The sequence below is a fragment of the Amphiura filiformis genome, chromosome 6 (genome assembly GCF_039555335.1).
Source record: "Amphiura filiformis chromosome 6, Afil_fr2py, whole genome shotgun sequence".
Taxonomy (NCBI): Eukaryota; Metazoa; Echinodermata; class Ophiuroidea; order Amphilepidida; family Amphiuridae; genus Amphiura; species Amphiura filiformis.
In genome coordinates, this window is record NC_092633.1 from 37,807,003 (window position 1) to 37,822,872 (window position 15,870).

The 15,870-nt window shown below is 36.8% G+C and overlaps 1 protein-coding gene across 1 annotated transcript in view; it reads left to right on the plus strand.

The window, feature by feature from the left end:
• LOC140155390 (glypican-6-like) overlaps positions 1-15,549 on the plus strand; it is a 102,937-nt gene extending 87,388 nt beyond the window's left edge. Inside the window, 4 exon segments of the mRNA XM_072178219.1 lie at positions 11,592-11,821; positions 13,155-13,253; positions 14,190-14,365; positions 14,983-15,549. Coding sequence (XP_072034320.1) covers positions 11,592-11,821; positions 13,155-13,253; positions 14,190-14,365; positions 14,983-15,206 — 729 coding nt within the window. The 3' untranslated portion in view covers positions 15,207-15,549.
• Positions 15,550-15,870: the final 321 nt, after the last annotated feature.

The window sequence follows — 15,870 nt, forward strand, 5'->3', positions numbered from 1 at the left end:
TGTAAATGGATCCATCCTGAATGTTTTGGATGTAACTTTTAAGGCATTGACGATGGTTTGTATAATTACCATATAAAAGTATACATTTTCAGAAAGGAAATTATGCAAGGAATCCAGCTAGCATAACAGATTCCTGCAAAAATGAGCAGTTTTTGAGAAAATCACAAAATTTGATTTTTCTTTACTGCCTCGAGGAAGACATATGGACGGGATCAATGGATGATTAAAATTTTGTATGGATTTGAAAGGTTGTTGCTATCTTCAGCAGATAGCTGTACAGACCTGTAAATAGGTAGACTGGACTCAGATTCAACTCAACATGTATGATGTTGTCTGAACATTCCAGGGATCATTCAAATGTAGTGTGGCACTGTAAAAGGTTGTTGCTATCTACAGCAGATAGCACTATTACATTATTTATTATTGACTAGCCAGTGAAATTGCTGCAAGGAAATTTTTTACGATATTGACCTAAAATTAGTCAATTGTTGCATATATTTTAGCAGCAATTTGATGTCATTTCAAACATAATCAAGAAATTGATTTTTTATAGATTTAATCGTAGATATATTACAAAACGTATTTGATTTAAAACACATCAAAAACTGGTACATCATTATTATTTAAATATAAAAATAAAAATAAAAATTTATATTACAAAGTAAATTTTCCCTGGACACAGTTAGGGTGATGAACTTTTGCAACTAATTGGGAAACTATTTCCTGAATTAATTTTGAAAATAAGTTTGTTTAAAATGTTTCATGGACAATTGGAAAGTTGCCTGGTATATTTGCAATAGAGGTAACAAGAGGTCAATCTTGTGGGCGATGACCAATGAGGCATTTGTTTAGATAGCCAACAAGCAGACATGTCTCCCTAAGTCACTTCTAACCTGCATGTTGATTGGCTTGTTGACCTCATAACAACAATGGCAGACTCCACATCACTCGCTGGCAAGTCAGTTTTATAATTGAGCCAAAGTACATATTACGTAGAATATGGGAATGAAAACGAGGGCGCAGACTATATCTGTTATTTTTTTATCAGATTTTTGTCGTCGCTGTCTGGATTGATGCATCTCTATTGTTGGCCACCCTGAATGATCTGTATGTTATTCTAGCCTACCATGCCAGTATGTTGTCTATTACATGCATATGTGCAAAACTAGGCATTGTTAAGATATTGCATAAACCGATTCCCTCATGAGGCAAAGGTGGTAACATTCCCTGCACGTGTGTTCAGATTACCAATAGGCAGACAAGTTGTGACACATTCCTATTTTTTGTGTAAAGGGTGTTTGTGTTGATTTTGTGTTGGCTATGTTTTTCAATCGAAATGGGAGTCACCAATTCTGTAATAAAAGCATAGTACACATCCATTTTTTTGCTGTCAGAAATGATAGGGACGATAAAATAGCAACATCTTTCAAATCTGCCCTTAACTCAATTAATGTGAAGTAAAATTTCAAATTGTTGTCACTTAAATTTGGTAGCCATGTCAGAGAAAACGAACAAGAACTGTCTTTAAAAAAGGCAATGCCATGGACGAAGATCATGTCTCATAATATGTTTGTCAGCTTTGTAAGTGTCTGCTTGTCCAGAAGGGTAATACTGCTGCCGATAGAATGAGTGCAGTTTATTCTGTTGCCATCTTATAAGAGATTGTCCAATACGCTATACAGGGTATCATCACGCATGCAGTACTTCATACGAGTAGATATGCTTAAAATACAATTTGCCATGTTAGCTCCACCTTGGTTTCCAAGTACAAGATTAATGTGATGACATAGAGACGAGTAACATATAAGTAATGTTATATGTAAGACAGTAAGTGGGATTGACATAAGACTTGCTTTGATTTTGATCTTGTAAACGTGCAGCCTCTGAATTAGTTATTGACATTCACAGAGGAAATGAATATGACATACTATAACTGATGACATACAGGCTGTACCAAAATGACCTACAATGTATCTGCTTTGATGAGTGAATGTTCTTAAACAGAATTTGGAAATACTGGACCTTACTTTTTGCAACTTTGCTATGTTGCGTCTGGAACCACCAGACTTCATCAGGCAACTGACCCGCTGGACTGGTCACATGATAGATGGCTAGGTATTGTCTGGGGTGTATTGAGCAACCATCACAAACTGATTTCATGCATTGCACGGGGCTCTCAAGATGATACCTAGCCTTCTATCATGTGACCAGTCCAGCGGGTCAGTTGCCTGATGAAGTCTGGTGGTTCCAGACCATAGACCCTATGTCCAGACCCAAGATAGCAAAGTTGCAAAAAGTAAGTTCCAGTATTAGATTCATTTCCAAACTCTGTCAGCTGTGACATTTATTGAAATGATCAAAATTATGTAGTTTATGACCTTTTCATAAGAAGGACCTTTTGTTACACTCTGTCTGATGTAATAGTCTTGTCCATAACAACTGGAAACTGAAGGGTACAGATCAATTTGATACAGCTTGCATGACACGATCAAGTTATTAATGTTAGTGACTCTACCTTTCAACATGTTCTCAGTTTAAAACTTTTTTTTTTCAGCAGTGATAATGTCTCATTTTTCAATCACATTATAACCATGATTGGTCACAATCAAAAAGTAATTTGCTGGTTTGGCCAACTCTATTTGTCCAATTTGCCAGGAGGTGTCATAGCGCAGACATCACACTGTGAGCTCTATTCAAAACTGTCCAAGTTGCTATGCGCTAATGACTCCCGACTTTGTCTCGGCTTCAAGAGTAGCCCACATCACAGCGCAGTAGGGACACTTGAAAGAGAAAATTGGTGGATATCAGCTAGAACCTGGTGCCATTGTAGTTGAGAAAGCATAGCAAACATGAACATATTGTATCGCACCAAAGTGAATCATGTCGAGTTTGTTTTCATATGCATTAAACACTTTGATGCGTAAATTTATAGTTCCTATTTTTCGCAAACTATTATTTATTGCTGACAAAAAAATTGTGAACTGAATATTAATCATAAATGTGCTGTGACGATCACATACGTGAAATTATGTGATTGTGAATGAATTCTGCAACCTCTTTATCTTGATGCATCATGTCATTAGTTGGACACGGGGAAATTGATAAAAATAAGAATTTAGTATACACACTGGTACACGAACACCCTGTTAGCAGCAAACAGTTTCACACCATCAGAAGAATTGAATTAGTTTGTCTATGATTGAATTTGCCCGTTAATTTACACTTGAACATGTTGAAAGGTCACGCTGAGTGCTGCTGCCAAATGATTGTCATGATGTTTGTTTAACCGAGTCTTCTCTTTGGTTTAGTTTACTCTACCAGTTTTGGAATAGAAGTTTGATAGCTTTGTTTGCTTTTTCTTGGGTTTTCTTATTAACTATGAAATTAAACACTGATTTCGACCAATGGAATGCTGGTTATTTATTCTGCGATTTATTTTTCTCCGAGTGGCTTAAAGGTGCATTTCTGAGATGTATTTTTGAAAGAGTGATTTACAAGGTATATTTTGCCACCTTGTCATCCATTACTCCTAACAAAGAACATTGCTTTTTGCTATTGGAAGTTAAGAAGAAACAAAAAAGGAGAGAAGATGAACAAAGAAGTCGCAGTTTGGTACTCTTGGGATTTGAACCTTAGACCCCTCACATGCCAAGCACACAATCACCGACCGGTAGCCATAGGGGTTTCGCTGGCCTGGCCAGAGATTCCTTGAGCATAATAGCACTTAGGATGATTGCGTCATGGTATCATATGGGATTCATGCATGCGCAGTTGTTGTCCTCGTGATATTTTGTGGTCTTCAGTGTTAGGGTTAAATAATGAACACTACTAGTGTTGTGGTCATCAATCATCAGGCTATCATTGTCAGCATTGTCATGATTGTTTATCATCATCATCATCATAGGCATCTTTGTCATATGAATTTCATAATTTTAATTTTAATTTTACTCGGCATTAGCGCTGGGGCACTGAATATGAAAATAAAACAAAGCAAAGCAAACGCCAATGGGACATATCGTAACTCGCCAGCGGGACTTGCCGTAAAAATCCTAACTCGCCGGTGGGACTTGCCGTAAAAACCTTAACTCGCCGGCAAGACTTGCCGTAAAAATCTTAACTCGCTGATGGGACTTGTCGTATTCTCAGCAGGGGTCACTCTTTAATCTCTGCAGGGGGTAACTCGCCAATCTAACTCGCTTTTCATCTAACTCACCCATTCTTAACTCGCCATTTACCTGTCCCCAGCTGAGTGGCTAGCCTTAAACTTTTATATTTGAGTTCCTACCTGCCACCACAGATATTGGTTCCAATATCTGTGCTGCCACATCCTGACCTCAACCAGGTAACACATAAGGATGCTTCACTCATCACACAGTTGCATGTACATGTGTAATAGCTGCTTTATGACAATTTTGATGGGTTTTATACTGTTTTCTATGTGTGATTTACATACATAACATGAGGCAGCATCTCTCTGCTCATATCCACACCCTTGATGCTACATTTGTTACCCCAGATACATGCTATTGACAACATAACATTGTCAGCATTTCCTGTAGGGAGTATTGAGGTTGATGGAGTCAATTGGGTAGGAATTTTATGGCTAGTTGAGGAATGCCAACTTGCTGTCTTTGTCTTTCTAGTTTTATGCCTGTTGTATACTCCAAAATGAGTGTCACATACCAGGAATTTTGAAATGGTCCAGCTTCAAAATGGAGGTTAACAGCTATCTAGGCACCAACCCATCAGCGTACCATAATGATAAAATCTGTTATGCCTTGACATAAAAATAATATTAAATAATAATAGTAATAAAAAGATATTGCTACGATGTTTGAACCAGATGTTTACAACCAATATATGGGGTTTACTTTAAATGGAAAATCGCATGGCACATTGACATCTGATGGATTATATTTAAATTTAATCACAAAATGCTTCTTTAGAAAAACATTGTGATAAATTAACAATGAAGTATACATTGGGCTTAAGATATTTGTAATGCATGAAGTTGAGGAAGGGTCACAGTGTCAGTGCATTTTGTTCTTATATCGCCTACAGGCTCAGCTGCGAGATCACCAGGATTCCTCCAGTAATCATATTTAGGTAAAAGTTGGGTTGTTGCCATGGTAACACGTGTGAAGTCATGTGCTGGTTAAAATTTAAAGTGCAACACATGAATGTTGAGCAGACAGTGGTGATTTATTTTCATACTGTAAAACCAGACTGTGTGCCAATAATGTCACTGAATGTCAAATGCACTATGCCTCATCACATGTGAAGGTTCAGAAAGGTATCTCTGAAAAGTGTGCGAGTACGAAATCATCAGTAATTCAAATAAAGAGCAATAAAATGCTAGCATTTACCAGAGATTTCCTTGCAATGTTTACAAGATAAAATGCGGTCAAGTACGGTATATCCTTGAATAGTCGTTCCCTTTCTATTAAATGCCCTCCCCCCTCACCATTTTTTTCCCAACCAAGATGTTTAAAAAATGCTGATATTTCCATGCTATCTTGTGTAGTAAGCTTAAGAAGGTGCTCACATGATCGCTTGTAGCATCTAGTTGGTGAAAGTCTGATCATAAACTCGGAAGTGAATCGGAAGTCATCGTTCCTAAGTTCATAGTTCGTTATTTCAGTGTGAGTTTTAAGCTTACCTAACGATTTTAACAGGTACTATCATTCTAAAAATGACCTATTATAACCCCCCTTTTGGAAAATGCAACGTCCCCGGGGGAAACTATTCGAAGTTACAGTAAGTGTGATGTTAGAGACCGTCCATAATTTTCGGCATTTTCACTTACGTACAAAGCGTACGTAAGAGGGAGGAGGGGGTAAAAATCCTGGGCAAGTGTGTACGTAAGAAAATGGCGATTTGTTTGAGCAATAAAACAAAAAATGAAAGTGAAAAATTATGGTATTTTCCAATATTTTATTCATAAGTTACAACCAATTAACCTAAAATTGTTCAATTCGTTTTAACAATTTCTATAACATGCCATACAAATAATGATTTTCTCTTTAATTTTGAGTCTAATATGCACATGGTCCTATTTTACATTATGCTTAATTTGCTTCACACCAAAATGCTTAAAAAAGTATTTTTTATCTGCGCTAGGATCAATGGCAGCGTCAAAAGACATGAAACCCGTAGTTTAATTACAGTAACATACACCAAACATGCCAAAGGGATGTTCCCCTGGTTCCTCCCTATATATGATGTGATCCCGGTTGTTCTTAGTGGAAAAGAGAGTCAGGGGATGTTCAGCAGATTTTTGGAGTGCATTGGCCATTTAGTGTAGATTCGGGCTGTATTTTAAGCTATTATTTTAATTATAAGATTGATAAAGGTTCTTTTTCAGATCCAATAAAATGATACAACTCACTCAGAAATATTTCAATTCCTATCAGGAATCTTGTTCACTCTGGTACTGGTGTTTCTAGATGTTTTTAGCACCGGCGAAAATTATGGACGGCCCCTTACCTACAGATTGATCAATTAACATTTTAATTATTATAAAAATTAGACACCCAAATATGTTAATTATGTTTGAGTTAGTAATAACATCTACCTGAAAGTTCTGCATTAATCTCATGGTTTAATACTTAACGGAATACAAATTAAGACTTGGAAAAATAAACTGGTTCTTTTTAGATTCTGTAAATCTTTAGTTTACTTTCATCTCCAGAATGTTTCCCCATGTAATTTACAAATTAATGACAACTAATTCTGCATCATGGACTTTACAGCTTTCATTTTTTGTTGCTAAATGATGTCACTGTTCTGGTAATTGCAACTTGGATGTGTGGTTTCCATGGTAACTCACATTTCACAGTTTTGAGGTGTTTGCTCCTAATGGGGTCTAATATATCATAGTTGCATCTTCTGGGTTACATGGGATTTTATACACAAATCTGACAATAAATTGCCATCCTAGATGGATGGACGCTAGACCTATAATGAGGCCAAGGAAAGTCGATTTTGAGTTTCCCGTCACCCGCCCTCACTTCATTTTCTGACCCTCACTTGAATTCATTATTGTGATTTTCCAATAAATACCGATAAAAACTGGTTATATTTGCAAAAATAAATTATGAATATCCCTTTATTTTTTGTGGAAAAATCAAAATCAAAACATACATTTTGCTGTCAACCTTGCAGACTCTTTTTAATATATTTTTGAATCTCATTTGGGCTAAACATCCGTCTTCAAGTGAGTGAGCGGCAAATAACAACACATTTCACATTCGTGTTGGTCATATAATGAAAGGCAGAAAAATAATGAATAATGAAAAAGTTACCTCACTTGTTTTCAGAAATTATGTGACGGGAAACTCAAAATTGACTGTTAGGGGCCTAATGGGGGAGCAACTTCTTCTTTGTAAACGTGTGTAGCGCCCTCAGGAATAGGTCATGTGATCATGTGAATATCCATGATGTTAGTGTAATGAATTTAAGCTCATAAAATGTGCACCTAAAGTTCACAATTGACAGTGAAAACAGGCGCACATGCACGCACACCCCACCCACACATATACCTTGCACACTCGCAAAACATTTTTCATTTATAAAGTTGAGAATTGGCAAGTGCAAAGTATGTAGGCACAGATATTGGAACACTGTGATGTAGGCCTTAATTGTTGTAAAGTACCACATATCTGGGAGCTGCATGTTTTTTGGATTCTAATATTTAATTGATCTATGGATAGTTCTGTCGTCTAGTACCAGTAATAGTTTTCGTTGAATTGATCATTTTGCTTCGCTTATTGGATTTTGTATGATTTTATGTTATCATTTATGGCCATCTTATTCATAATTGGTGAAATAAATCATTTTGTCCTCTCCAATAGAGACTTGTAACATGTAATTATCTCTAAATGTAAAATAGGTCATGTCCAAATTCTGTTACAAGCTTGTCAATTAGCATGCATAATTCAAGAATGTGCCAGGATTTTTGGTGATAAAATTTGACTTTTAAATTTGGTTGACTTGCTGTAATTTTGATTAGCTCATGAAGCTTTTAAAATTGTCCTTTTTGTCTCATCCAGCTTAACAGACATTTAGAATTGGCAATAATTTGACTAGTTCTGCACATAGCTATGGTACAGTCATAATGCATTCAACCAGGCCTCCCAAATCTGTATATTATTATTATGCTAGAGTAGAGCCGGGCCATACAACTGACATCCATATGCAGGTGAAATGTATGCAAACCGTCAACCATACAACGCAGAACTTCACTAACAACCTTAAAATAGTAACTGAATTTGAGTCAGGCCAGTGCTGGCTGATTGTATTACTCAAGCGTTTGATTATGTGTAAAATATTCAATGTGGTGAACAATTTGGGAAGACATTGACATATCCTAGATAGGTCTCCATCTTGTGATGGGGAAACGGGCTGTTACAGTTGAATTCATACACCCCTGAGGAAGGCATGATCTTAATATTCCACATAGGGAGTGTGAATTTTTAATGGAGTCACCCATTCAGGTAACCCGTTTGAAATTCACATTCCCTGTAGGAAAGAGTAAGGACATGTCTTCCATAGGGGTGTATGGATTTCAACAGGAATAGCCCAAATGGTCAGATGGAGACACTGACATTTTGGCCTAGGTTATTGAATCAAAATGATACTCTATAGCAGCATATTTTCACAAAGTAATTTTCATGATTTTTAACATTTTTGTGAATTTTTTTAAAATAAATGCTTGTAAACATTTTGCAGAGTGTTTTTCATAGAATACTCCATCCTAACTATTGCTATATATGTATATGTACCAGAAATAAACTTCTCCCATCCCAGTTTTTGTATTTGACAAGTACAAAAATAAATACCGTACTAAAATTACCCACGGTACAATTTCGGGTTGCTGTAGGACAAAACGTGCCTAGATTTACTGCATCCCGTTTGATCCCTCATATCATCCCACCCGTGCTAACGACACAAATTGAAATGCCCAAATTTTGTTTGCTTTTCTAAAAGCACACCTGGGCAAAAATGAATAAATTATTATCATCATAGCTGACTATATTAAATCATTTTAATCTTAGGAATGTCAACTGGCTGACTTGCTGCTCCAATATCATTATTTACATACGAGTCGTATATCATGCTTAATTGAATAGATTTCTAGTTGTGTGTACACATGAGCTACAATCTAGGCCCATTCAAGAAAAACTCGAGAAATTTATCGATATTTCAGTTGTGATTGATGAAGATCTTTTTCAAAAATATGATTTTCAGAATTAGAATTTCATTGTAGAGTGTAAGAATGAACTTGATTTAATATTAAGGGGATTCATATCAACGTTGATCCATAATGCAACTCTGCGTATAGAGACAATCTGTAAGAGAATCAATTTATGGATTTGCTGCAAAATTCTAGCCATGCATTTTCATGGTTACGAAGTCATTTTGTTGTTTTGTCATAAGGGAGGCAAGTCAATAAATTACCTGAACGTACAGAACGGTGGTTTTTGAGAATAAGTAATTTCGGTTTAAAATTCATAAGGGAATGTTTTTATTTTGACAACACTGTTATGGCTTCCTTTTTGGAAGTGACTGTAATGGGGGAAATCAATGAGAGGCATACGCAGCTAAGCTATAGAGATTTTTACATTATCTTTAATTGTAAATGTGATTCGCAAGGATGCTATTGAAAAACTAATGGAATATTTGGTAAATACCAATTAGACAACAAGAATTAATGATATGAAGTACTTCTACAGGGTTTTAATAGAGCCCTTCAAACCTAATTGCTAGCAAGACATTTATTAGTCTCCTTGCAAGCCTGCACTGATGTTTATTATAAGATGAGCAATTGAGTATGCCCTGTATTCATAAGTTGAGTACTAATTCTGCGATGTAGTCTATATTCATAAATTGACCTGTATGAAAAAAATATGGTGCTTGACTATTAAAACGGAAAATTGATTAGAAATGGTGGAATTTAAGCTGAATAATGTCTCTGTAATGCAGTCTGCATCACATGTAGTGTCATCATTTCGTTCTGAAAACTCATGGCCAGAAGGAACATGCATAATTCATGCAGTGGGAAGTAAATGTATTCATTTAAGGAGAGAATGAGTCATCAAGCCACTCCAGAAATGAGGGAAATATGACAAGAGGTAGAGAGGATGCTACTATTGTCAGGGTTGCCAGTGCTGCAATTTTGAGCCCAATGAGGGGATTTTAGAGGATGTTACTATCATCAGGGTTATTAACTGCAATTTTGGATCCCATTGAGAGCATTTTAGAGGCTGCTACATTTACTATATCTGGCTTACCAAAGCTGCAATTTTGGAGCCCAATCGAGTGATTTAGGAGACTTTCTAGCACAATTTGTGCTGATTTCCCATCTTATTGAAATCTGTGGTTAAAAGACAAAAGTGGGTGATTTTCCCCCAAATTCAGGGTGAATTTTTTGGCAACTTTCATGGGCAACCCAGCAGATCATTAAGATCCCTAGTCGCATGCCCCGTCCGTCTGGTTCCAGGCATTGAGTCCCGATTCCTAGCAGTAAAAGAAAAGGCACTCATCAAGGGGATACCATGAATACGAATGACTCAAATTTGCGCCTTCACTCGCATGGTTGCACAGTTCTAAGCAAACACCGATATGGGTAAATTAAAATGGGAAATGGCTTTAAACTAGCTAGTGGATTTATTTGCTCACAGGATCCACTGTTATTGTTCAGCATAGGACGTTGACAGACAAAATGATATTGGATATTGAGCGGTTTGGATTCAAAATTACTATACACAATGATGGGTGGGTGGGAATGAGACTTGTGTACCTACCATTGGGTTTAGAATAATGCTATGATATATAATAATATGGAAATGATTATTCATAACAAGGAGAGGGAATAGTTATTCTCACAAATGGAGTACATTATATTTCATTCTCTCTTTGTAGCTTTGGATTGAAATGAAAAATTTGCAAGTAACAGAATTTCCAATATTGCTGCTTGTGAAGTACCATAACATGTGTTGCTACCCATTGAGCATGCATGTCTTTCCATAATCACTAGAAATGCCTAGCGCCTGTACACATTGATACAGACTGAAGGAAAGGAAATTTTAACGAGAAATGCACATCGTTAATCAATTTTTCACTTAACAAAATCCGACTGCTGCTACAGAAGATGACATAGCATGCAGTTAATGTTCCTAACTCATATTGACATAACCCGAATTTTGTGTGCAACTATTATAATGTAATGTTACCGGAGCATTAGACTGGATGATAATATGGCACCCGTCATTTTCTGCTTGGTCTACCATTATGATCCAATTAAAATGTTGCTTGACACATGACAGGCAATACAAAAATTGTGTGTGTGTCATAGTAGTTTAAAGTATGAAAAAAAAAAGAACATTTTGAAAATGTCCCATCTGTTAAGTGCTCCGCTGTGCTTTGGAACTCTTTGGTTATCCACATAAAGAAATCCATAGTAAATGATGTGAGTAATCTCCTTCTTTTTTTTCATTCATACTCCTACAAATCCTGTACATCATCTGAATCAATTTACTAAGTCATTTATCTAACATACATTATCCTTGTTTCTTTCTCTCATGATACAGGTCTTCAGTGGCTGTCGCACACCAGGTATAGGCAAACGAGAAGCTGGCCCAGAACCAGGCAGAGATAGAGACAGAAGAGGCAGAGGTAGAGAAAGAGAAAGGGGAGGACCAGAAAGTGACGATATCAGCAGAAGAGCACAAGGAAGCCAACCGCGTCCTACAACAGCTTCTGGCACAAATTTAGAAAGACTTGTAAAAGATGTGAGAAGCCACATAAAAGAATACAGACGGTAAGGAGAACGGTTTCATTTTGCTCGTACAATATATATACATTTGTAATATTGTTGTGAAAAAAAGTCTCCTGAAAGGTTCTATCCATGGCCAACTCACTGACACACAATATGTGACAACCTTAGGTCAAATTGAGTCATTTCTAAGTCACTGAAAAATTTTGATTTGGGGGAAATTGTAAATTTATTAGAGTCAAGTCACATCCAGTTTTCTCAAGTCACAAGTCATGATTCACTACAAGTCTGATAGTAAGTAACAAAGACTCAATGAGAAACTGCATGCCACCAATTTACCTCCTTTCAACATATTTATTACTGCTATAACTATAAACAAGATATGTTTTGATAAGTGATAGCCAGTTTATCATGTTGCTGTCATAACATTGTGATAGGTAAGCCTACAGTTTCATCTAATGTTTCAAAAGGCCTTTAAAAATAGATGTTTGAGTAAAAAGATTATATTGCATGTTATTTATGGAAGACTGATCAGTAACAACATTTTAAGAGGTTTAAGTAAGCACCGGATAAAAATGCGATTTTGGAAGCCAAAAAACGCACCATGATTTTCCAAAACACACAAAAAAAGTGATTCCCCCCAAAAAATACAAATTCTGAGATTTCTTTCCAAGGCTGGATGAAGTTGTACATTTTAATTACTTTTGCTTCTATTGAACAGCTAGCAATGCATGTTAATTCAATATGTCCCTGGCTGTTCAATAGAAGCAACAACAGTAATTAAAATATACAACCTTATCCAGCTTTGAACAAAAATCTCAGAATTTGTAACTTTTGTTTTTTAGCAATAGCAGTATTTCACAGGGTTTTTTCCCCGAAAAAATACAATTGCACAAAAAAAACGCAATTGCGTGCCATGAAAACCGCAATCACATTTTCCTCCGGTGCTTAGATTTAAGACAGTGAGATCAGGGATGTTCATTTGTAGAAGTCATCCTGTTCAGAGGAAGGACTGTTATAGGCCTCATGTGAACTGTGGAATTGATTAACTCAAAGGCTAACAGTGTCAGATTATTTTGTCAATGAATTCATGAGCGAAATCCAGTTGTTATATGAAGCAGGGCATAATTTAGTGAAGAAAATATGTGTAATAAAACCTAACACATATTTCCGAATTTGTATATTTTACATAGAAAATGCCACAAATTTGTGTAGCACTTTTCTTAAAAGTGGAGCTTTATTGCTCTGTGATACAAGATATATTATGCCGTGATGTGAAGTCCACCCTTTGCTTTTGCAAGCAAGATTCAATTTGGACAACACCAGTGATCATTAGATTTGTGTAACTAAAATTTCCTGTGTACTTATTTGCCTTCAGGTTTTGGACCTTTCTTCCATATATGATGTGTGATGACCCAGAATTAGCAGCAGATGTATCTGATGCGGACAGTTGTTGGAATGGCCAAAGAGTAGGAAGGTAAGCTATCACTATGGACCACAATGGCCTCATCCCAGTGGCATAGTTCATAACCTCAATTAAACAATCAGAGTGCAAATTTTGACCTCAAGTTGCAGAGTATGAGTTTTTGTACCAAACTTTCCAAAGGTCATTCAATGAATGTGCAAATGTATTGGGGTTACATAACTGTGCTCCAGATAGATAAGCATGTTGAGGATCCTAGTGTATGGTACAGTTCTCTACAGCCAATGTCCTATCACACTTACTGACATTTATTGCATGTTAAGACACAGTGTCATGCTATGGTAAATAGCTTGCCGATATTTCATGATATGATTCAATAAGCCAATGCACTTACACCGTAAGGTTGTAAGTTGTTTTAACAACTTACACCCTTACGGCGTTTAAACATTTAAAAATGTTTAAACGCCTAAAAGTGTGCTTTCATCTGGCATCCCATTTGACAGCATTAATGCTGACTTATTATGATTGGCCCTTGAACAGCTTCAAAATTCATAGTAAATAAAGCAAACTAAGGTGTAGTTGGCCCTCAAACAAAAATCTTTGAAATGATTTTGGCCCTCTGAGGCCCACCAGCAATTATAATTGAGAACCCTTCATGTAGGGTGTGTCTGTAGAGGTATGTGTGTACCATAACCACTCAGGGCACTTAATGAAGTCATTTTGGGCAAGTGCTTATTTTCTTATTGTTCATATAATTGCATGTAAAAAATGGCCTAAAATATGGATTTTATATGTAGATGGTTCTGTGTTTGATAATGATGGAGGATCATGTGTAGTGAAGTCGCTGGATGGGTGCTTACAGATGCAGTTGCGGTTAATGGAACACATACGGTACATGTATATGAAATGAGCATACACTTGCATCCAGCAAGTTGTGTGACTGCACGATTCTGTATATATAACTAATTGCCAATTTCATTTCCATTTCAGATACGACCATGAAATAGTAGGTGATGGCATAGCTGAACAGGGTAAAAATCCGGAAGTAGCAGAGGTTAATATGAAAGGCGACTTTGTCGTAAGGCAACAGATATTACAACTAAAAGTGATCACTAACAGACTAAATGCCGCTTATAATGGAGAAGATGTAGAATGGATAGACCATGGTAAGTACTGTACTCCTTGCCCTTGTATTGGCTATGTGCGGACATTGTATTGGCCGTGTCAGGACACATGATCATGTCCAGACTTGGTATTAAGCATGCTGGGTTGTTGGGTTGACCATGTCAGGACACACTTTCGATCATGCCATAGACTGTGTCAGGATATTGACTTGATCATGCCAGGACATTGATTTTGACCATGTCAGGACATTCTATCGATCATGTCAGGACATTGTATTGACCCATTTCAGGAAATTGTAAATTGCTTATGTTGGGACATTGTATTTGGTCATTATAAAATATAGGGACAATGTTTTGATCATGTCAGGACATTTAAGGTCATTAGAGAACTGAGTGGATTACATGTTCAGGCCCATGGACATCAGGGTGATTGTTTCATTCACTTGTTTTAGGAAATCAACTTACTTCTGGTTACCCTGGATTCTTCGTGTAAATGAGGACTCGCCAAACTCAGAGTAACCCGAACTCGAGCTTTAACTCTGACTCTACCACCAACCCGCTCAGAATTCTCAATTGAAAAGATGAGGATGCATTGGCTTGTAACAGCTCATTAATACAATAACCTGACAATATTCTTTTATTGTTTTCCTCCCAAACAGAAGAATACGATGGCAGTGGTGGTTCTGGCAGTGGAAGCGGATCCGGAGATGGCAATACAGGACCAGGGAATGATGGCTTCACAGAAACCAACATACCAGAAGACCCAATATACCGGCCAACAAGGAAACCACCAGGCAGCACAGCAGGCTTGTCATTACACTCGCATCTCTCATGGCTAACGTTACTGATTCTTGGACTCTATGTTTCATGTGTATGTTCATAGTCTTCTCTTTTTGTGTGTAAGCGTTTTTGTCTTGAAATTAAATACAGTAAATATTATTGTTTTTTGATACTAAAATTTTAAGTCCATGTTGTCAAGATTTGTGTCAAGCGAGCTTGTAATATCACCACTCATGGTGATGTGATGGTGTCATAAGGTCAAAGTGCAATTAATGACATCATATGATGACATCATCCATGAAGCGACCAATCAGAACTCCCTCTGTGGATGATGTCTTCCAGATATTGTGTGGTCCATATGCAGAGATTGGACACCACAACCCGTCCAATTTTTTTAATTCCTTTGAATGTGGTTGGCTGAAAGTGACAATAGACTGAAGCAAAATTGCCACAGCTTGTCCGCTACATTCAAATAAAGTCATCAAAGTATCCCTGGGATATATTAAAACTCAGTCATTGAGTTGGTTTGCAGAAACAAATAAATATTCAATCTTTGCAATATCTGTTATCCGTTCACTATCTAGTGAGATGTAACCTTTGACCCACAAACCATGATCAAGTTTGTGGCAAGCCAGTATGTTTGCGCAACATCCTATTTTGAATACTGCTGGGTTTCATCTCATCTCAAACGGACTGCAGATAATGTTAAAAGCGCTACCGGAGGCCTACACAATGTCGTTTTCATATTTTTGTTAACTTGTGGATTT